The 23,818-nt window shown below is 40.8% G+C and overlaps 2 protein-coding genes across 4 annotated transcripts in view; one reads left to right on the top strand and one right to left on the bottom strand.

Moving 5' to 3' along the window:
* cfdp1 (craniofacial development protein 1) overlaps positions 1-11,459 on the bottom strand; it is a 173,825-nt gene extending 162,366 nt beyond the window's left edge. Inside the window, exons 1-4 of one of the 3 annotated variants that reach the window (XM_048547058.2) lie at positions 11,082-11,459; positions 7,243-7,348; positions 6,342-6,549; positions 1,099-1,217 (exon numbers count right to left, since the gene is read on the bottom strand). In XM_048547058.2, coding sequence (XP_048403015.1) covers positions 1,099-1,217; positions 6,342-6,549; positions 7,243-7,348; positions 11,082-11,142 — 494 coding nt within the window. In that variant the 5' untranslated portion in view covers positions 11,143-11,459. Of the gene's footprint in view, positions 1-1,098; positions 1,218-6,341; positions 6,550-7,242; positions 7,349-11,075 lie in introns of all 3 variants that reach the window. The other 2 variants (XM_048547057.2, XM_048547059.2) reach the window with 2 other exon arrangements.
* A 271-nt stretch (positions 11,460-11,730) lies between these two features.
* Positions 11,731-23,505, top strand: tmem170a (transmembrane protein 170A). The gene is made up of 3 exons (XM_048547099.2): positions 11,731-11,964; positions 17,740-17,907; positions 20,377-23,505. The coding sequence occupies exons 1-3, from the start codon at positions 11,850-11,852 to the stop codon at positions 20,505-20,507; spliced, it is 414 nt and encodes a 137-aa protein (XP_048403056.1). The 5' UTR covers positions 11,731-11,849; the 3' UTR covers positions 20,508-23,505.
* Positions 23,506-23,818: the final 313 nt, after the last annotated feature.

Here is a 23,818-nt window from a genome sequence, read left to right as displayed (position 1 = left end):
CTGTCCTTGTGACCACCACCATTTGGAAGGACGAGGTTGGGAGATGCAACATTAATAACTTGGATGAGAGAAGTGAATATACTATTTACAAATCTGCAGATGAGCTGCACAAAAATCGGTGGAAAGGCAGTTGGTGAAAATGACACAAAGAACGTTGACGGGGATATACACAGGTTAAATGATCAGGCAAAAAGTTGGCAAATGTAATTTAAGGTGGGAAAATTTGACATTAAGTTCTTTAGCAGGAATAATTGAGAATATGAATGCATTTGAATAGAGAAAGATTGCAGAAAGACACAGAAGAGGGATTTGGGAGTCCTTGTGTGAATCACAACGGGCTAGCATAAAGTTCATCAAGTAATAGGGAAGACAAATAAAACACTGGTCTTTATTTCAAAGGAATGAAGCATAAAAATAGGAATGTCTTGGCAAGAGTATACAGAAGAACTAAGTAGGCCACACCTAGAATATGGCGAGCAGTTTTGGTCCATTATCCAAGAAAAGATATTGGAGACAATTCAGACAAATTCAGGTTGATTCAGGTATGGAGGGATTTTCTTATGAGATGAGATTTAACAGGTTGGGCTTGTATTCACTGGGCTGAGAAGAATGAAAAGGGGACCTTACTGAAAATTTGAGGGAGCTCGATAGGGCAGTTATGAAGACCTAGCATCCCTTGTGGAAAAGTCTAGGACCAGAGGACAGAATCTTAGAATATGGGGTGGCCATTTAAGTCAAAGAAGAAATGTTCTCTCTCTCAAAGGAGTTAATCTGTGGAATTCTTTATCACAAAGATATGTCGAGACTGTGTTGTTCGGAATATTTATGGCTAAGACAGGGGTTTTTTAATCAGAAAGGGAATTTAAGACTATGGAGAAAAGGCAGGAATGCAGACCTGAGGATTATCAATGCTGGCATAATCTCATTGAATGGTAGAGTGGACTCGATGGACTGAATGGCCTACTTCTATTCCTGTGTCCTATACTGTACAAAAGCAACTAGGGCAATCTGGACAAGAACAAGTCACTTTCAAACCTCATGCCTGCTTTATTGTTACATCGCAATTTCTTCTTAACACTACCAATTAAAACAACTTACTTGATTTTTTCTCCAGCAAAGTCAAACACCTTTGTGATTGTGACTTTTTCAGGTGCTTTTGGTTTCTCTGGGTCTTTCACCGTATCCTCAGGCTTGCTCAACTTCCCTACTAGTATGCCCTATTCAGGAGAAATAGGAAAACTGATTAAATGTGTTTACATAAGCAGCACATATTATGTATGTTAATGACTGTAAAATTAAAACAACTTCAGTAGGAAACACACGCTGCTCAAGTTTACCTATCATTGAATATGTTTTTAATGGCTGTTTTCATGTTGACCAACTTATTAATAATTGTCTTTATCAAAAAGTTCCACAAATAAGCATATTTCAGTTGTCCTGTACTGCGAAACATAAGTATTCACCTGTCATTCATAGGATGTAGTTAAAAGTCAGACAGAAACCACTTCAATATTCAATCTTAATCGTGAGAATTACAAATGCAAAATATTATCAGATTAGCTGTGATTTCTTTGACTGATCCAACAGACTTGCTGGGTCATACAGCCCAGTCATGCACCTACAACTTAAAATTGTTTGAAACCATTAAGTTTTCAAAATTTGGAAATGTTTTGGATCTATTTCATACAAAGTTTAAGACAAATTATACTGATAGTTCACTTCTATCAAAAAGCAGTACAATTTATTAATATAATCAGAATATCGGTTGAAAGCTGGGGTGGGAACAATTAGGTTGGAAATGTTACTAAACAAGTCATTCAGAGGCCCAGGCTAATTTAATGGAGACACAGAGCACCACTGCAGCCTTATTTCACAATTCATTTATTTAAATTCATTAGAAGAGTTTCAGTGTGCTATGATGCCAGGTATGTTCATCGTATGTCCCAATGACTGGCTGACCATATAAAGCAACATGCCCTGTTGACCATTCACAGTGTCAGCATGCCGATTGTGCTAAACCAGCCCATGTTTGCAAACCTAAGTGAAGTGCGTCCACCATTAGGTGTAAATCCATGATTTGCAATAACTTATTTAACTAATACAGACTCCACTAACCGTCACACCAGAAATCAAATCAAAATCAGTTGCGGTCACAATGTGATGCATTTGTGCTTGCAAGAAGCTACATCAATTCTGCTCTCCCTGCCATAGGAAAGGTGTTGAGAAACTTGAAAGGGTTCAGAGAAGATTTACAGGATTGGAAGGTTTGAGCTGTAGGGAGAGGCCAAATCAGCTGGGCTATATTCCCTGGCGTAGCAGAGGCTGAGGAGTGACCTTATAGAGGTTTATAAAATTGTGAGGGGCACGGATAGGGTAAATACACAAGGTCTTTTCTCCAGGGTGGGCAAGTCCAAAACTAGAGGGCATAGGTTTAAGGTAAGAGGGAAAGATTTCAAAGGGATCAAAGGGGAAACTTCTTCAGGCAGAAGGTGGTGCATGTACGGAATGAACTGCCAGAGGAAGTGGGGGCTGTTACAGTAACAACATTCAAACAGCATCTGGATAGGTACATGAATAGGAAGGGTTGAGAGAGATATGGGTCAAATGCTTGCAAAGAGACTAGATTTATTTAGGATATCTGGTCAGCACGAAGGTGTTGGGCCAAAGCATCTGTTTCTGCGCTGATATCTCTATGATTCTACATATGAGCACAGAACACAGTTTTATGTCAACAAAAGAAACTTGCACATACATTGCATGTTGTTTTTAATATAACAAAGGGGTCACGGAGACAGTCACTTTCTGTATTCCAATGGCAACACCCTGACCAATCAAACCAGACTGGAAGATTCTGAAAATTAAGATTGATGGTTAACTGTTCCCGCTGCATCTCCAGGCTATGATGGCCAACCAATCAGCTACCTCTTCTTTTGCTGTGTAAAATGGCACCCCTGTTTGACAAGTCTGTTCCTTGTGTCTTAGTTTAGTTCTGATGAGTGTAAGACAACAAGCTTATATGTTTTAACTCCTTTCAGTAATGTTTAAGTTCTTTAATACTATGCACTTAAAGAACACAGATTCAGGATAAGTGAATGGTCATTTAGGATAGATATCAGGATATGCTGCTTCACTCAAAGGGCTGTTAATTTTTCAGTGCACTGCTCCTTTGTCACTCCACCTGATGATGGAACAGCAATCCAAAAAGCTTGTGATTTCAAATAAACCTGTTGGACTGTAACCTGATGTCATGAGACTTCTGACCTTGTCCACCCCAGTTCAAAGCCAGGACCTTCACACCCTTGAACTTTTCTAGTCTCTATCCCACAGTGTCGTTAATACTCAATCATTTGTAGCATTTCATCGACTCCTGCTCCTGTTTCTTGTGTTCTTGTACCAAAGTTTCTTCAGTGACTATCTATACAGATAACCTAGTTTGAATCCAGCGTTAATTTCAATAAAGACAAAATTACAGTCAATAATGACCACGCACATTTAAATGGACATCCATCAGCCTATATGCTGCCTCTGATTATCAGCTTTAAATAAAACAACTCCATGGAGGAAAGACAAATAATGAATGACAGATACCTGTAGGTATCAAGATTTTCACGATTTAGAATTGCACAGCATTTCAGACTGACATTCTTCTCGGATAAACAGTGGGTAAGTTATTAGAAGTGATTCTATGAAGTAAGATTTATATGTATTTGGAGAGGCAAGGACTGATTAGGGATAGTCAAAATGACTTGATGCTTGGAAAATCAAGTCTCACAAATTTCAGTTGAGGATAGATGAGGACAGAGCTGTAGATGTTGTCTAACTGGACTTTAGTAAAGCCTTTGACAAGGTTCCACATGATTGACTGGTTAGCAAAGTTAGATTACATGGGGTTCAGGGACAGCTTACCAATTGGACAAAAAAAAATTGGCTTGATAGAAGGAAACAGAGGCAGTGACCAGTGGTATTCCACAGGGATCAGAGCTGGATCCACTGTTGTTTGTCATTTATATAAATAATTTGGATGAGAATTCAATAGGCATGGTTACTAAGTTGGCTGGTAACACCACAACTGGTGGTCTAGTGGACAGTGAAGAAGGTTATCCAAGATTACAAAGAGATCGCAATCAATTGGGCCAATGGGCTGTGGACTGACAGATGAACTTAAATTTGGATAAATGCAAGGTATTGCATTTGATAAAACGAACAAGTGCAGGACTTATACAGTTAACAGTAGGGCCTTTTTTAAGTGTTGTGAAACAGAAAGACCTAGGGATTCAGGTACAGTTATTTGAAAGTTGCATCACAGGTAGACAGCGCAGTTAAGAAGGCATTTAGCACACTTGCCTTCATTGCTCAGACCACTGAGTAAAGGAGTTGGGATGTCATGTTGAGGTTGCACAGCACTTGGGTGAGGCTACTTTTGGAGTACTGTGTACCATTCTGGTTGCCCTACTGTAGGCAGGATATTATTAAATTGGAGAGGGTTCAGAAAAGATTTACAAGAATGTTGCCGGGACTGGAGGGTTAAGAACATGGCAGCATTGCAGGGCAGCTATTTCGGTAATTATACTCAGAGTGGATGTACAAATATTAAAAAAAAACACATTAGGCAATTTAAATGATAACAGCCATAGTGGAATAGCATATTAGCACTGTTACAGGATTGGCTAATTAATACAGGTCAGAGAGTTGGAATAAGGGGGGCATTTTCAGGATGGCCACATGTAACTAGCACAGTGACACAGGCACCAGTGCTGGAGGAAGTGGTGGACGCAGATACAGTTACAACATTTAAAAGACAGTTGGATTGGTACACGAATAGAAAAGGTTTAGAGGGATGTAGGCCAAACCCAAGTAAGTGGGACTAGTTTAGTTTGGGAAACTTGATCAGCATGAATGAGTTGGACCGCAGAGACTGTTTCCATGCTGTACGATGCTATAAATAACCGCAATTTACTGTAGCTTTCAAAATCTGTTTCAATCACTTGTATAGCAATGTTCGAACAAACGGTTTCTCCCTTGTCAAATGTGAAGCAGTAGAGTGACCATTTTAAAACACCGGCAGTTTGACAGATTGAAGATGATGTTTTGATCTTTTGTGCCTTTGTTCTGAAATTTATCAAAATCCCTTTATTCGGTTTGCATGTACATGAATGACGAAATCCCAACAAGTACTGTGGCACCAACTGCACGTCACTCAGTCACTGCTGGGGTAAAAATATTTCTTCTAACTCCAGCTTCAAACCTACATGTTCAAAAATTCTACACCCAACGTCAAACATTTGAAACCTTTTGCCAAAATTACAAAGCTTAGCTCTTGAGATCCACAAAATAGGAACCAGGGATGAGAATGAGTTGGAGTATACACAATAATGCAATCATGATGTTACAGTGCTTCTGAACTGAAACAGAAATCGAGGGAGCAACATAAAGATAGTGGAGGCTGCACCTCCAAAAAGAACAGTCTTGAATGACTAAATAGTCTATTCCTACATCCATATCCCCAGCCACCTCTTTCACATTCAACGCACTGGCCACCCCAACCCCCTCCAATAGTCAGTATTTCAGACAGAATGGGACTGTTTGAAACGTCAGCCTTTTCCTTTCCTTCAATATCCGAGACCACATCCTCTCTTAAGATCACCTACTCATGTCTGATGTCATCACCTATCTCCATCTCTGATTCAACTCACTTGTTTCAAAGTGTCATCCTTTTGTGTATCTTTACTGTATCAATGCTATTCTGGCTGCCTTTTTATTTTCCACTCATCATTAACCTAAAGTTATCTGAATCTCTCCACCGACATTCTAAATTGCAATAATTCCTGTACACTGTCTTACATTTTCACCTGGTTTCTCGGCATCTCATGTTGTAATTCTCATCCTCATGTTCGCACTTTCTATGGCTTCATTCCTTTTGAGCCTCCTCTAGCCCTAGAACACTAATGTGAACAAATTTGGACTCATCCAAGCAATGCACACTTGCTTTCCATTAGCATTGAATGTAGCCTTCAACCACCTATGGAACTCTGGAATTCTTGAGCTTAACCCTTACAACTTCTTTCTCCTGTTTTAAACACCCTTCCCAAAATACTAATTTTTACGTTAAACATTTGATCATCTGTCCCAGTGTATTTTTTTTGACTCTGTCAATTTTCATCTGAATATGTTCATGACGTGGCTTGGAACGTTTTACTCTATTAAAGGCACTGTAAAAACGCAAGCCATAAATAGCTTCCAAGGCCAGCTTTCAATATTTTCTTCTATTCCCTATATATGCATCCTGTACCTGTTGATTATGTTTATTCTGAGTTTTATGACACAGCTCTGTTTGTTACTACCTCTTTGCTGGAGGCTGGAGTGGTGACTACAGGTTTAGGCTTATGCCCGACATCGCTCAGGAAACTGGCCCAAAGATCGTCAGCTTTCTTCTTTTCTTTCAAATCCTCATCTACCGTCACGTCAGCAAGATGGTCAGCCTCCCCTCCTCCAGCATCATCACGCTGCAAACACAATTCCTCTTGGTTTCTTTTTCTGTCAAACAAGGGCCTGAAAGTTAAGGTTGGAAGTACAGCTCTCTTACGCACGAGACTCTTTTGAGGCATCCATACAAGGTTGGCTAAATTCAATGAAAACACAAAGCACAGATGTTACTCCTGTAATTAGAAGGGTAGGAGGAGTGAAGAGAATTAGAGAAGGCACAGAACAAGGGTAAACATGCAGAGGAGGAGTGGGGAGTTCAGAAGCTTTATATTACATTAAAAATTGGCAGACAATATAGCATAAAAGCTCAGAATTTAGACTTAATGATAACCAATGGAGAGGTTAATGAGTGACTCATAATTGGTTAACAAACGGATGTACAGGCTCAAAGTGACCTAAGTAAACACCAATGTTCAGCTCCACAGAATCTTTTATGAAGCGTAATATTCAGAGACATTTTATAAAAGCAGGTACAGAGATCACAGGCACTGTGGAAGAATTGGAAAAGAGTTAAGGAAATGATTGGCAAACAAGGAGACAGATGTTGGAGGCGGTGAATGCTAAAAGGAAGAGATAAGTTTAGGCAGGGAATTGGAGATGGGAGGAGCATGCTGGCATTGTCACTGGTGGTGATGGTAAGCAAACCCATCGTAAATTACTGTCAGAAAGTTCCAATTTGGGTTTTAAAAGAGAGATAACATACATTGCTACCTGAGGGCTTTGCTGAACTTGCTATCACATAATGCAAAACCCAATTACCTTTTTCCTGCCTTCTTCAAACACTTTTTTCTCTGGGGTTGTTCATCTTCATCTAAATTATCTTCTTTCACTAGGTCATTGACATCATCTTCGCTGTAATCTTCATCTGTTGAAAAATAAGAAGGTATCACACTTAATATTTTTGCAATTACCCAATGGACATCACAAAAAAAAGTGAGGGTTTTTTTTAAATGAAGACACAAAGTTAAATACAGTGGATGTCCGATAAGATTTGGGGGTTCAGGTGGAGAGCTCTTTAAAATGCCATGGGCAGGTGCAGAAAATAGTCAAGGTGGCTGATAGGATGTTGGCCTTTGTATCTAAAGGGCTGGAGACATTATGCTGCAGTTATACAAAACCCTAGTTCAAGCCCACTTCCAAGTACTGAGAGCAGATCCGGCCACAACTTAGGAAGGATGTTTTCACCCTGGAGGGAGATCAATGCAGATTTACAAGGACGGTATCTGGACTTCAGTGGTTACATTTGAGGAATGATTAGACGAAGTAGGCCTTTATTCTACAGAATTTAGAAAGTTAAGGGGTAATCTAACCAAGGTCTTCAGGATATCAACAGGCAAAGACATGGTAGATAAAGATAAACTATTTCTACAGTTTGAAGATTCTAGAACCGAGGGGAACAGTCGAAGAATTAGGGCCAGACTATTCAAAAGATGTGTTAGAAAACACTTCCACATGAAAAGAGTGGAGGAGGTTTGGAACTCTCTTCTTGAAATGGCAGTCGGTGAGAAATTAGTTGCTAAATTTAAATCTCACATAGACAATTTTTATTAAGCAAGGCTATAAAGAAATATGGGCCCAAGGCAGGCATATGAAATTCGGCCACAGATAGCCATGTCTTATTGAACGGTAGATTTGAGGGGCTGAATGGGCTCCTCCTTTTACTTTGTACAGGCAACTCAAAGCCAAATGCTGTCCAGGTCTTGCTTATCAGCACAAACTGCTTCATTACCTGAGGAGTTGAATATAGATAGACACTGTACAATCAAGGTTGCCTACTCCTGACTTAACGATGGAGGGATGGAGGATTGTTGAAAAAAAAACTATTGACAATGGTTGGGCCAAGGATATAATGGGATTCTAACAATTGGGAGAACTTCCCCTCATACACCTAATTTCTACAGACTTCACTTTATGACACTCGATAGCAGAAACGGTCCCTATCAACTCACCAATGAAGTTCAGTTCTTTAGCTGAAATCATGGCTAAGGTATTTTGGGGCCTGTAGCCAAACTACTCCAATAGAACCCAAACTGAGCACGAGTATAACTTATGGTTAAATGTCACTGTCAACAATAGCATCCATCATTTTGCTGATGATCAAGAGTAGACTAATAGTTGGGAACTGGCTAGGTTGGATTTGTTCTGTATTTGTGGACAACATACATACCTAACAATGTGTAAAATTGCTTGAGTGTATCAGTGATACTGTCTTTTTGAAAAGAAAAAGGTGTAGACAGTGGGACGACCGGCTGGACTAACGTGTATCGCGCGTCATTAGTGGCATTGAAGGTGGTGGTGAGCTGCCTTCTTGAGCCTCTGCAGTCCATCTGGTGTAGACATACGCACCATGCCATTAGGGAGGGAGTTCCATGATTTTGAACAGCAATATATTTCCAAGACAAGTCAGGATGGCTTGATGGGAACCTTGTGAGTGGTTCCCATGTATTTGCCACCTTTGTCCTTCTAGATAGTAACGGTTGTGGGCATAGAGAGTACTGTCTGAGCAGCCTTGGTGAATTCAACAATGTATCTTGTAGATGGTACACACTGCTGCTACTGAGCGTCAGTGGTAGCGAGAATGAATGCTTGTGGAGGTGTGTCAGCACCCTGAGAAGTATTACCAAACAACGAGACCTAGGAGTTCAGTTTCCTTGAAAGTGGAGTTGCAAGTAAACAGGACAGTGAAAGCAGCACAAAGCACCCTTGCCTCCACTAGTCAGAACATCGAGTACAGGAGTTGGAACTTCATGTTGCAGTTATACAAGACACTGGTGAAGCCACTTTTAGAACAGTGCATATAATTCTGGTCTCCCTGCTACAGGAAGGAGATTGTGAAACTTGACAGGGTACAGAGAGGATTTACCAGGATGTTGCTGGGACTGGAGGGTTTGAGTTATTGGAGAGGCTAAATAGGCTGGACCTTTCTTCCCGGGAGAAATAGAGGCTGAGGGCTGCCCTTGTAGAGGTTTTTAAACTCGAGATGCACGGATGAAGATATTTTTTCACCGGGTGGAGGAATCCAAAATTAGACAGCTTGTTTAAAGTGAGAGCAGAAAACATTTATTAAAAACGACTGGGGGCAACTTTTTCCACACAGGGGTTTATGTCTATATGGAACGAGCTGCTGGAGGAAGAGGTAGACACAGGTATAATTACAACAGTTAAACAACTGCTGGATGGGTGCAGATGATGTTTGAAGGGATAAGGGCAGATTGGGATGTCTGGTCAGCATGGACAAGTTGGACTCTATTCATGGGTTGCTTTGTCTTGGGTAGTCTCAAGCTTCAAGTGCCATAGAAACTGCAGTCCTCCACATCAGTGGAATGAATTCCATCACACCTCTGTGTCACAAGGATGGTGGACAAGCTTTGGGAAGTTAGGAGATGAGTTAGTCGCTGCAGTATTCGTAGCCTCTGACCAGCCCTCGTTGCCACTGTATTTATGTAGCTAGTTCAGATCAGTTCAATGGTAACCACCAGAGTGTTGTTGTATGGGATTCAGTAATGCTACTCTACTCAATGTCAAAAAGCAATGGTTAGTTTCTTTCTTTTTGGAGGTAGTCACTGTCCGACACTTGAAATATTGTCCAGGTCTTCCTGCATTTAGGTACAGACTGCTTCAGCATCTGAGTAGTGACAGAAGGTGATGAACATTGTACAGTCATCAACAAACATTCCCACATTAGCTGGGCCTCTAGATTATTAGCCCAGCAACCATGCAACTATTCAATTACCTTCAGCTACAATGTCTATATATTTCCCTTCTGTGGTTAAAGCAAACTCAAAGAAAACAGTAATACTGTACTTGGAAATTGACCTACTGGTCATACTGGAGCACTGCTCGGAATTACTCAAACAAGTCTTACATAATTCGCAAGTTTTACTGGTCTTTCCTTCGAGGGTGCCTAATATCTCTCCGTAAGGTTTTTGGACCTTCATTAGCCCTACTGTCTCCCTCACTATCCTTTTTCCCCTACAGGTACTTCGGACATGTACGTGTTTTCCTTGCTAATAATAATATTTTGATAGTCTCTCTTTGCATTCCTCCGGTTCACCTTTTAAATTCACCACCGCACCGTCTATATTTGCATTGAAACCATTCACCCAGAGGGCGGCCCGAGTCTATTCGCCGCTGCTTGAAAACAAAAGGGCAGAAACTCTTAGCGCGTTTTAAATAAACTTAAAAATTTAGCTTCTAACCCTGTAAATTTAAGTTTTCCAGGAGATGGAAAGCTGGGTGAGCAAAGGAAACCCTGGTGACTGGCACAGTCACGAACGGCCACAAAGTCCGACCACTGCCGTGCTGTTGTTACACAGCACCCAGTAACACAGTCAAAAACTGGACCGGCTCTATTAGAAACAGCAGCGATTCAAATATCTCAACCACCAGATCACAACTGCAAACGAGGATATAGGGTATTTCGGGGAGAAAAAAAACTCAGCGCTCCCAAGTTTGTTCGGGAGTGCGGTGGTTTGGGATTTACAGCCGAGCAAGTGTGTCACTGGTGTGTGTGTGTGTGTGGGGGGGGGGGGGTAGCTTTCACCCTCACAGCTCTCTAACTGTGAGTGAGCGGATCGACAGCAAAGACCCACCGTCACCTGACGGCTCGTAATCCTCATCCTCCTCCGACGAGTAATTCTCAGGCTCGGATTCCGACATGGCACCCGCAGGAGGCAGCAGGTTCCCGGTGCGCGGCCTGCCCCCCTCCACCAGGTCCAACGGCGCCTGCTACCAGATCCAGCCACAGCACATTCAACACAACCGTCTCGGCATTCTTATCGCGCTCTTAGAGCGTCACTTGGCTCAAGGGAAAAGACCTACTCACAAGTAGGACGTGCAGAGGCAATAACGTAGTTATCATGAGAACGTTTGAAGTAGAATGAGTGCCGAATCGGCCGACCAGAATTTCAAGACTCCACTAAATCAAGGTGATCCATTTCAGTTCCACTAGCCTTCGCCCTTTTGTGACATCATGTGACTTTATTGGCCCGGTTGTACATCAATCATAATGACGTTACCAGGTTTTACGAAGGCTCGCCAATACTCGGCGACAATTGGCTGTTATTCCTCACGTTGTCAATTTTTATTCCACCTTATTGGTTTTCCGGCAGACGTGTGGGGAAGAGGGCGGAGCTGATCAATGCCGAGCTCTGATTGGCTTTGATTACCAGGCCGGTGTGCGGGCAAGCGATGCGGCGCCGTCTCTAAATGGCGAACGGGAGTGTCAATCAGGAGGTGTCCCCGCCCATCTCGCTGGCCGCTCTGCTCGATGTTTGGGTCGTTGTGATGGCGGCGGCGGCGTTATCGACGGCCGATTCGGGCTTCCCGTCGCACTAGATGGTGGGCGCTGCGTTGATGGCTGAGCCATGCCGATCGGCGACGGCTTGACGGTGCATCAGATCCTGAGTTTGGGCCTAGTCCCCCGGGTCGGCAACACGACCTGCCCTGGAAACATCACCGCGTCGATATGCCATTTCTCCGGTGAGTGAAGGCGGCTCCCGAGGGAAGGTTGTTATTGCCGCTTCCTGTCCACCGTTTCCATGGCGAGAAGGCCTGTCAGTCTGACTATAACCGGCCAGGGCCATTGCGCTGATGGGCTCGGTACCAGCCGCCGATCTGTTCGGGTGGCTCGTTCTGCGTGGTGCCCCGGCTGCTCTCGCCCGCGTATTGGTTATGTTTATTGGTCGGGGTAGGGCGACGCTTCGGAAGGGGATCAGTTTTTGAGAGCTTTCGCGGTGAGGTCGCTGTTGAAGGGAACTCAGACACGCAGCTGGATCCACAAAGTCTGAAAACAAAAAGAAGCGCAGCAGGTCTGACAGCTTCTGTGGAGAGAAGTCAGAGTTAAAATTTTGGGTCCAGTGACCGTTCCTCCGAACTGTTCTGAGAGAAGCTGCTAGCCGTGCTGAGCTTTTTCAGCAACTTATGCTTTTGTTTCAGATTTCGGCATCCGCAGTTCTTTCGATTTTTTTTGTATTCAGGAAGCCTGAAGTTCGTTTCGGCGGGTTTTGTGCTCTGTCTTTCGTTCCCGTTGGAGCTTTGAGGCGTATCTCCGGCCCCTGGGGTACGGAATCTGTGCACCATTTAGATAATTTGACATCTCGATGACTCGAATTTTCTCAACTAGAAATCGAATTAACCTTTTCAAAAAGTGTGGAATGTGCACCTTTTGAGTAGGATTATATAAGCAATGTTCCTACTGTTTGTTTGTCTGTTGGTGTAGATGTTTCCCGTAGTATACCAGATCTAAACAAGCTCCTGACAACTTCTTCAGATTTATTCTTTAAATTGTCCTGTACTACTGGCGCGTATTAGATAACTGTACCCCCACCCCCACGCCCCCAATAATTTCCTCCTACTCACTACTTTTGCAGATCATAGTGCTGCAACATTTCTATTCTTTGTTTGCATATCACTTACTCTGTAATTTCATATTGTGGCATCAGTGTGATATTCAAAAAGAAGGTGAGTGCACCGATTACAACAAAGATTCAGCCAGCACAAAATCCAGGCTGTAATGCTTTTCAAAAAAAGGACACCAGAAGCTCAAGAAAGGCAAAGTGCCTAAAACCAAAGAAGTATTGTCTCTGAGGTAGGAAATTGCAGCATGTTCCTACAAAATACAATATAAAAGTGTCCACATTTTTTAAAAAATTAAGGGATAAGTATTGGCTAGAACACTAGGGATTAATTCAACAGCAGTGCTTTGAAATAGCATCATGAGATTTACCTGCTTAATTGAGGTGATGGATAGAGTCATGGAGGTCTACAACTGAGAAAAAGATCTTTCGGCCCATTATTTTTGACTAGCACAGACACAATCACTGGAATATTCTAATCATGTTTCCCAGCACTTAGCTGGGCAATACCCTTGTCTACCTTGGCATTGCAAGTGCATGTTCAAATACTTTTAAATGTTGAGGGTTTCTGCCTGCACCACCCATACAGGTTTAAATTTAACCATCCATTCGTAAGATGGCTACCTCAATGGCATAATAATTGCTCAGTGGTGCAGCGGAGAGTCAGCCTAAATTTTTGTGCTCCAGTATGGAGGAGAGAAGTTTTGTCATACTTGAACCCACCAACATATGAGCTTGTAGAGAGGCCTACTACAAGCATGGGTGGTACTGACTCAGGAACTCAACATACCTCTAGCCAAACTATTGCAGTGTAACTATGTGGCTAACATCTGATCCACAAAGTTTAAAAAAAAATGCCCAGTATGTCCTGTCCACAGTATGGAACAAATCTAACCCAGCCAATTATGATTTGTGTCTACCTGGGGTCATTAGCAGTGCTACCAAGTAACATTTGCCAATATTCTCCTTCCCAACACTTCATTTAAGTTCTGCCTGGGCATACATGTCCTGATTTTTTTTAAAAAATCTTACTTCCATTGTGCCTGGCAGCATTTGACTGCTGTGACGTCAAGAAGCCAAAATAAAATCCATGTCAGTAAAAATTAGGGTAATTCTTAAATGATTGTTGTTGTGCCAAACACAAGAAATATGGTTGGGTTGTTGGAGGCTAATTGTCTCATTTTCAGAATGTTACTATAGGAGTTCCTCGATAGTGTAGTGTCCCAACCATTTTCATCAATGACCATCCTCCTCAGAAGTGGGGATATTCACTGATAATGCCGTGTGTCTGAGATAACAAAGTGTGGAGCTGGATGAACACAGCAGGCCAAGCGGCATGCATGACCTGCTGTGTTCATCCAACTCCACACTTTGTCTTGGATTCTCCAGCATCTGCAGTTCCCATTATCTCTGCAGTATCTCTGCAGTTCTGCTTGGAATTCCTCCGACAACATTCACTTTGCCAATGTGCACCTGATTAGTGGTAAGTGACATTTGTGCCAAGTAATTGCCAGTAATGTTCAACAGTAATGTTATCATTGTCAATATCATGAGGTTACCAGTGGCCAAAAACTTATCAGGGTCAACTATGGGTAGATCTGCCAAAACACGTGTTTTGTTAATGCGAATTGGCTGCAACGCAATTTATGAATAGTGGACATTTGGATAACACGAACTTTCTGCTGTACAGGTATAGCGATTTCCCTATAACAGGATTTTCCAAAGCGCAAGGTCACACAAGAATGCAATTATCGCATTATAGGAGAGCTCCTGTATACAAATATCGTAGCTATGAGAGCAGTTTGTTAACTGGGTATTTTGTATTGAGTATTTGCATCTTATTTGTACAAAGCCTTTCCACCATTTAGTGAGCACCAATCACGAATGTACTGAAATACTCCCTATGTGCCTGGATCCAATAGAACTCCAACAACTTTGAAGAAGCTTAACGTCATCCACGACAAAACATCGAAGATAGCAGCAGGAGGAGGCCATTCGGCATTTTGAACCTGCTCCATTATTCTTCACGATCATGCCTGATCATCCAACTCAATAGCCTAATCCTTCTTTCTTCCCATAACCTTTGATCCCATTTGCCCCAAATGCTGTATCTAGTCACCTCTCGAATACATTCACTGTTTTGACATCAACTACTTTCTGTGGTAATGAATTCCACAGGCTCACCACTCTTTGGATGAAGAAACGTCTCCTCACCTCTGTCCTAAATAATCTAACCCAAATTCTCATACTGTGACCCCTGGTTCTGCACATCTGTCTTTTTCAGCCCGCCCATCTTTCTCAACACTGATTACCTTCACTGTACAAATGTCACTACAATATGTCCTGTCAAGAAGATGTGCTGCAGCAACTTGCCGAAATACCTGCCTCTTCAAACTCATGGCCTTTACCATCCTGCATAGACTTGCAGCAGCTATATGAGAAAACTGCTACCACCTCCAAGTTACAGTCCACATCTTGACACGTTTTATTGTCAGACAGACATCCTAACCTCCCTACTTAACACATCCTTGATGATCATTTTTGTTTCAGATGGTCATTGTTTTGTACACATGATATTAATACTACTTGCCATGCCAGAGTAGGGAGTATAATTTAAGAAGCACTTTTTCAAAAGAACTGAACTGGCTGTATGGATGTGAATAAAACAGAATCTGTAGATTACAGGAATATATTAATGGACTTGACAAGTGGGCAGAAAAATGACAAATTGAGTTCAATCTGGAAAATTTAGAGTGTGCAACCAGGCAAGGCATTACAAGATGAATAGTAGGTTCCTTGTGCACAGGGACCTCTGAAGGCAAATGGACATGTATTCTGATATCTGTGGACAAGTAGGCAAGTTGGCTAAGAATGTACATGGATACATTTCTTTGCTCCTAAATCCTGTGCCGCAGCTATGGGAATATGTTAGCAAGTACAAAATTCTGTTTGGAACACAACTAGAGTACTGTGTATGTTTCTGATCACAGCATTACAAGTAAAATTTAATCACGCAAAAAAGTACGTAGTCGGTTCTGCCGTAACACGATAGTTGCACTCCTGCGCAACATCGCATTATGGAAAATCACGGCATAGAAATAAGTGTCTATGGGAAAAGTGGGGTTGGGGCAGACTGCTAGAAAAATCACGCAAATTGCTCAAAAATCACTCAAAAGCCTAACACAAAGGATAGCACAGTTTTATATAAATGTTTAATTCATATCTAATAATGTAATAAAAGTAAATTTTAACACCTTATCTTGGAAAAAATGTCAAGATGACTTGATAGGGGAGGAGATTTTGATGTTGTTCCGTTGTAAATGGAAGGTCTGGGGGTTGTTATCATCATCATCAACATCACCTTCAGGTGCAGCTGTGGTTGCAGGGTTAGCGCGAAAAATGGTTAACCCTGAGTGAACAGCTGTGGTTCATTGTATTATGACTGTGTTTCTTTGGGGTTGGCTTAAAAAAAGACATCCAGTTTTTTTTTGGGGTTGGCTTAAAAAAAGACATCCAGTTTTTTCCTGCTTTGCCCTTTTATTCATCCATGAAGAAGCTGTTCCTAGAGTGATAAATATGATCTTATTCCACGAACTGTTAACCTGTTGCATTCTGCATTTGTAATCTGCGTCCTCTCAGAGCTGCAACTGCTTCTCAGTTTCCCTCAGGATAGGACATGAAACGGGTGGAAAGCATCCTCAAGGTACTGCATCCTCAACAACTACTTCTTTATCTCCAGCTTCCTCTTTCCCCCTCAGCAACAAGTTGTTGTAGAGTGCTCTTCATAACGGGACTCCAGCATCCTCACTCTCCACTTCTTCAAATCCAACTTGCTTTGCAAGATCAACACAATGTTCTTTGATTCTTGGGAGCTCCTCTGACAGATCAAAGCCTTCAAAAGCTTGAAAAAAATCTGGGAGAAGCTTCCACCAAACTACATGCAAGCAGTCCTTACTGACATCACCGCAGGCCTCCACGATAACATCAGTCGCATGCTTGATGTTGGGCTTCAACTCTTTCTTTTGTCAACAGGTGTTTCCAGACCTGCTGGAATTTGGACAACACCAATTTGTTCATTTGTTTGTGAAGTTATGACCAGTTCGTGCTATTGCTTATGCTCATAAAATATCTAAAGCCTCCAGATGGCCAGTTTATTTTTTCCCAATAGATGCTGCAAGCTCTTGCTTTTCACTAATAAGTTGAAACTTTATAATGTGTGACATGCTTGCTCTTACTGTGGACAAACGGAAGATCTGAAGGACTTGAGAAGCCAGAAGAATGCCTCCGTTGCATCCTGAGGGCTGGGACCACCAAACTGCTTTCCCTCCACTCACAAGACCAACCATTTTCGTGTGTGTGGGAGAGGTTTGAAATTATTAATAATTAACTTCTAATTATTAGTTATATGTTGACAGCTCATAATTGTTTACCCTCAGCTAGAATCTTTGTCATAAACAGTCATCTTGTTAGGTACAGAAACCTGGGTCTATCTGACAGGTAAGTTGGGATTTGGTATACCTTAATAAAATCTGTTGAGGTTTGATTTTCAGCATGATACCCCAATGAGAGATCACATCTGTCATTGAGTCCATTTCAAGGTAGATTTAATTGATGTTTAGCTAATAAGTGATATGGGATAGTGATAAGGTAGTCTTGAGGGAGAAGATAAACAAACAGGCTTGATGGATCAAACGCCTACTCCAACTATTTCTTATGCATTACCTTTGGACAAGGGCTATGTGAACTAAAGGCTTTTTCCCCTGTTTTTGGTTTGAATGTTATCTTCCTAGAGAGCACAACACTGTCAAATAGAATTTATGGATTCTGTTCAGCACCAGGTTTGCTTTTTCCAAAGTAGTTTTTGATCTTGGCCTAATTGTTTTTATTTTCTGAATTGCAGAGATGTGGTATGCAGTGTTCCTTTGGGCTTTACTGTCCACAGTTTTTATCTATGTTCCTGCTGGATTACTGGCATTTGTGATGCTGAGGCACCACAAATATGGACGATTCATGTCACTAGGTATCCTGGCTGGAATCTTGGGTCCGATCACTGCAACAGTGTTGACCAGTAAGTTTTTACTTTGAATTGTTTCTCTAATTGGTGATAGTGTCTTAATATTTGTTTATGCTAGTCTAAAGTTTCCGAATGGCCAGGTGACATCAAGGTGCTTAACACTGAGGCAGTATCAATTGAAGCTAGTAGAATTGAATTCAGTGGAGTCTATGGGGAAAACTCTCCTTGTCTGGAATTGTTGAAAGTCAGTCATCTGAGCCTTAGGTTATGGCTAAAGGAGTTACTCTTGAGTATCCAAGGCAGCCCATCTTTAGCTATTTCATCAATGGTCTTCCCTCCAACATAAAATCAGACTATTGATGTTTGCTGAATGATCAGTTCCATTCCCAACTAATAAGACTATGAAGCAGTCCTGTAGTGCACGTACAGGACTACGTTTGTGTTTGGACTGATGAGTGACAAGTGACATTTCATACCGCATGAGTGTCTTTAACCTCTTCCTCTTTGCAATCAATGACCCCTCTGTCTCCAGCGCTACCATAATCCATAGTCTAGGGGTTACCGAACTCTCGATGAGACCAGCCAAACAACTGTTATGGTTACAAGAAAAAGTACAGGGTCTGAGATGTCATGTCAAATCAATCTCCACCTGATCTTCAAAGCCTGCCAACCGTTTATACAAGGTGGAAGTCAGGGGTGTGATGGAATACTGTCCACTTGCAAGGATGGGTATCAGTATGGAGCATCTCCAAGATGTATGACCTTTTGCCAAAGCAACTTCGACAGCAGCTTCTAAAATCTAGAAGGACAAGGGAGGCAGAAATATGGAACATCACAACCTGTTAAGTTTTTTTTTTCCTCCGAGTTTTCCACCATCCTGGTCTGGAACTATATTGCCATACCTCATGGCCGCTGGTTCATATTCTGTCTACTAAGAAACAGACGGGGTACCAACACCATATAATCATAGTGCCATAGAGATGTATAACAAGGAAATAAACCCTAAAGTCCAACTCGTCCATAGCGACCAGACATCCTAAATTAATCTAGTCCCATCCCTCCAAGCACTTCCTATTCATATCCCATCCAAATCCCTTTCAAATATTGTAATTGTACCAGCCTCCACCACTTCCTCAGGCAGCTTGTTCCCTACATGCACCACACTCTGCATAGAAAAGTTGTCCCTTAGGTCCTTTTTAAACCTTTCCCCTCTCACCTTAAACCAGTGCCCTTAGGTTTTGGATTCCCTATACCAGGGAAAAGATCTTGCCTATTTACCCTTATCCATGCCCCTCATGATTTTATAAACGCTATAAGGTCACCTATTAGCCTCCAATGCTTCAGAGAAAATAGCCCCAGCCTATTCAACCTCTTCTTATAGCTCAAACCCTCCAACACTGGCACCTTCCTTGTAAATCTTTTCTGAACCCTTTCCAATTTCACAACATCCTTCCCATAGTAAGGACACCAGAATGAACACACTGTTCCAATAGTGGCCTCAGCAATGTGCTGTACAACCACAACGTCACCTCTCAACTCCTATACTCAATGCACTAACCAATAAAGGCAAGCATACCAAACACCACCTTCACTACCCTGTCCACCTGCAACTTGTAAGGAACTATGAACCTGCACTCAAGTTTCTTTGTTTGGCAACACTCCCCAGAACGTTAACACATAAGTTTATAAGCCCTACGCTGATTTGCTACCAAAATGTATACACTGCAGTAATTTAAGAAAGTGTTTCACTACCATCTTCTCAAGGACACTAAGTACAGGCTTTGACAGCACTGCTTGCATCCTATTGAACATAAATGGAGAAACTATTTGAAAAGCAAGCCCTGGACAGTGGAAATCTTAATTTTCCCCTTATCCTCTGACGCAAATGTTTCATAATTATGGGAATCTTTGATTTCTGCACTTTGACAGGCCTTGTCAGCTATGCTAGTATCTGAGTCAGGATTACAGTTTTAAGTAACATTATAAGGCAGGGTAAATAATCTGTATCTATTCTCCGTCATATTTTGGAAGAAAGTCCTTTACCATCAGTGGTTACTGTCAGGGTGGATAAAATTTAACTGACATAGCAATTGGTTAAGAGATGGGGTAAACTGAAATTTCCAGTGATAATACGGTATAGAGCTGGATGAACACAGCGTGTCGAGCAGGAAAGCTGACATTTCGGGTCGAGACCCTTCTTGAAATTTCCAGTGGTTTCTTCCTTTTCCAGAGCAGTTATTTTCATGAAGGAGTTAGATTTAGTTCTTGGTGCTAAAGGGATCAAAGGGATTGGAGAAAGTAGGAACAGTGAGCCCAGGTTCCTGTGAAGTCATGTGGGATTGTTGCAGTTTCCAGTTTAAGGCACCGTATAAATGTAATTTGCTTTCACAGTAACCAAACTTGCTAAAGTTGAAACATTATTTGGATTTTTGTCATCAGATCTACTTAATTATGTTGCTGCTGCTTGGATATGAATGTTACATATATCATAGCCAAGTGACAAATGACTCAACTGTTTTGCAGGTGCAGCTATTGCTGGTGTCTACAGAGCTGCAACAAAGCAAATGGTGCCTCTTGAAGCTCTGGTTCTGGGAGTCGGACAGGTGTTTTTCATTGTTGCGATAGCATTTCTGCGGATTTTGGCAACTTTATAGCAGAAGGTGTTCTGCTTATCCAAAAGGAACTGGGCACTCGAGCCTTAGTGTCCCAGGTTTGTCCAACTTGTGGCTGCATGTAGGGTTGCACCGATATTCCTGTGGAATCCAAACCAAGGTTCATGCCAATCATTTGCTGCTCAAATAAGAGGATTTGGCAACAGCGTAAATGTTGTGGATTTCCATGGATTGCCAAGCTCGAACAAAGGACGCATGCACTAATTTTTTTATTGAATATCTTGAGTGCTGAGATTTGTTCTTTGATGTAAAAAAACTCAAAGCCAAAAGAGGTAATAGTCCACTTGCATATCTTTTAATGTCATTTTTTGCACATGTTTCAACTGTACAATTCTTTCTAATGTGAAGGCTATTATAAAGAATGCATATTTATTGTAGGAATAGGACATTGGACTACAAAATTTTGTTTGAAATATGGAAATTGTATTTTGATTCAACCTGCCATATTTCAATATTTTAGCAATTGGGGTAATTATGTAAAGGCAGATTAAACTCTTCCATCTGAAGGTTACCAAAGGTTTGGCAACTTAAGTATATACCCAAAAGAACTGAAGTATTGCAGCTTCATAGCTTAAACAAAGTGAACAAGTTCGACTATACCTAACAAAATATGGACTCTATTTTATGAGAGTTCTTTGTTTTATAATTTGCTATTTACAGGCAATTTCAAAACTTAAAAATAATTAAATGGTTGCGTTTGACAGTGATTATGAGAAAACCATCATTCCAACACTAACAGAATTTGTGATTATATCCAGCCCTTGTTCTGCAATCAACATTGACAAATGCATCTTATTCCTCATTCCCATTTCTGATTGAAGGGGGGGAAAAAATCTAGCGTTCTATTGCATTATTTATTCACATATATATTGTTGGGAAAACGGAAGGTGTTGGGTTTATTTTTAGTAGCAGTTAACAGCCAAAACTCCAACCCAGAGCAGCCTTAAGTTTCTGTAGTAGTACACTTGGCTTCTTCAAAAGTATCAAATTAGGAAGTGTGGTTATCCCTATGTAAATTTGCTGCTGCAAGTATTTTTGCTGAGCCAATGAACAAGAATGTCATCCACACGCCATGCTCATTACCCTGGCACACATTTGATTACACAAGTCAAAAATAGGGCATGACTCTGGAAGTTAGGTGCAATATTAATGAAGACTGTGTGTGGACTGCTTTTCATTTTCAGTTGAAACTTGGATAGAAGTTTTTTTTAATGGCTATCATTTGCTATCAGCTTGTGTTTAAATGCAGCACTTACCGTGCACATATACATTTCAGATGTGCTAAGTGTTTTAAATCGTTCTATTTTAAAAACGAATCAACCACTTTGAATAATTGTACACTTTGAGAAAATCTCATTTTTGTGTTTACATCGTCACTGTGCTGAAGTGGAATCACTCAGTTTTGCTTGTTTAGGACTGTTTACAAACATTTGTCATTAGATCTAAGTTTAAAATAATTGAGAAAACCAGTCCTGTAACCTGTATAACACTTGCACAGAGGTCCCCATTTTGGCAAAACGTACCATGCATTTAGTGTCATTGTCTACATGATGTGCTGTTAGCTTGACTCTGGACATCTGAATAAGCATCTCCAAGTTGTAAAACTCTAATAGTTTCAACCATTGTTTCTATTTATTCCATATTTGGTGATGTATTTACCAGGGAATAATATTTAACTGTTGTAAATAGAATAACAGTAGTGAATGGGCCACATTAACTTACAATGACTGTGCAGCTTGCAATGAGGCCCGTGACTCTGGGCTTAGTTAGGAAGTGATAGGTTATTTACTGGCACTTTAATTATACCCTTCTTGATGTCAACATCCAAGGAAGGTAACACTCCATAAATGAAAAGGAGACTCTCTCATTTAGCTAATGCATGTACTGATTCTGGATTTCAGTGTAAAATGGCGATAGGAGGTGCTTCCTTTCACCTTATTTGGGATACAGAAAGAGAATTGTGGAGGTGGAGAGCCCAAATTCTCTCGTGTAGATTCGACCAGCATTTTTGTTTTTACTTTTTCCACTGCCACTATTTATCCTACACACAACCCTTTTCTTACTCTTTCTCACCGTCATTTGTTTCTTCCATTATCCCTTTCCCATTTTACGTCCTGACTTCCATCTCATTCCCTTCTGTTTTCCGTTGCTTTCTTTCAGACATAATTATGTGCTGACCCAGTTTATGAAAATTTTCACTTGTAGTGGGGGACTGCTTCCTTTTTAGTAAAATGCATCTTTGGTATAAAAACCTATCCAGTGAGTGGACTGCTGATTTGTGATTTCCATGGAAAAATAGGTGAAATTCCAGATTAATATTAGCAAAACATTTATATAACAAAAACTGACTATACTGGTTGACTGCTGTAAAGCATTAGCCCTCCTGCTGATACAGTGGAATACTTTATCAGAGGTTTCCTTTTCTGTTATTCTTCCACTTCCTCATTTCTGTATATTCTCAACCAGAGGAGTATTTCCACATTCATTTTGTGTTTCATTATCTCAAATTTACTTGCAATGTAATGCATTATGAAGTGGTGTAACAACTAGAATATCAGTTAGCATAGAGAAGTCTGCAATGCTGTACCTACAGTCATTTATCTAGTGTCTGTAATGTAGCCTGTGTTTGCACCTTAATTTTGGTGTTGGTCTTAAGTTTAAACCGCATTAACAAACATTTAGTAATTAATCATTGTCATGTGCACTCATTGTAAGTCCTGTTCACTTGAGTTAATTGTACCTTTTATATAACATGCAAATATATGTAGTGGAAGCCTCTAACCAGTAACTTCTGGTAAAATCAAATAAGGTTGACTAAATTTGAATTCTCCTTTTTAAGCATATTAACAATGTGAATTTAAGCATTTTATTATGGTTTTTACTGCTGTGTAATGATCAAATGTTTGTTTTGAAATTTATATTGTCCACATGGGAAAATCAATTTTTATTTTTCTACTTACATGGCTAATTTTGGTGACATTTGCTGGTAAATATATTTATACAAAAATAAATTTTTGTTAAATGGACAAATATGGTTTTATCATTTAGTTCTTGACAGATGCAGCTTACTCTGGGTCATTTTTCTCACTTGTGTATATCTGTTATGCCATTTTGCAAGTTTGGGAAATACTCAATTGTTCAAATGTGCCTCTGCCTTATTGCTAATAAGGCAGCTACGACTGCAAAAATATTGGAGTGGTATTAACTATTCACATGCTTTTCAAGAGTTTATTACCAAGTGAACTCGGAAAAACTTGATGTTCTTACATGTTTGCTACAAGTATCTTAGACAT

This window comes from Stegostoma tigrinum, chromosome 16, assembly GCF_030684315.1.
Source record: "Stegostoma tigrinum isolate sSteTig4 chromosome 16, sSteTig4.hap1, whole genome shotgun sequence".
Classification (NCBI taxonomy): Eukaryota; Metazoa; Chordata; class Chondrichthyes; order Orectolobiformes; family Stegostomatidae; genus Stegostoma; species Stegostoma tigrinum.
Note: the sequence above shows the minus strand (reverse complement) of the source record. Positions and strands in the feature narration are given on the sequence as shown.

Excerpts from the sequence above, each read along its gene's own strand:
- tmem170a (XM_048547099.2), top strand. The coding sequence starts at position 11,850 with ATGCCGATCGGCGACGGCTTGACGGTGCATCAGATCCTGAGTTTGGGC. Across the intron at positions 11,965-17,739 it reads GTCGATATGCCATTTCTCCG|AGATGTGGTATGCAGTGTTC; the intron begins GTGAGTGAAGGC and ends TCTGAATTGCAG. Across the intron at positions 17,908-20,376 it reads CACTGCAACAGTGTTGACCA|GTGCAGCTATTGCTGGTGTC; the intron begins GTAAGTTTTTAC and ends ACTGTTTTGCAG.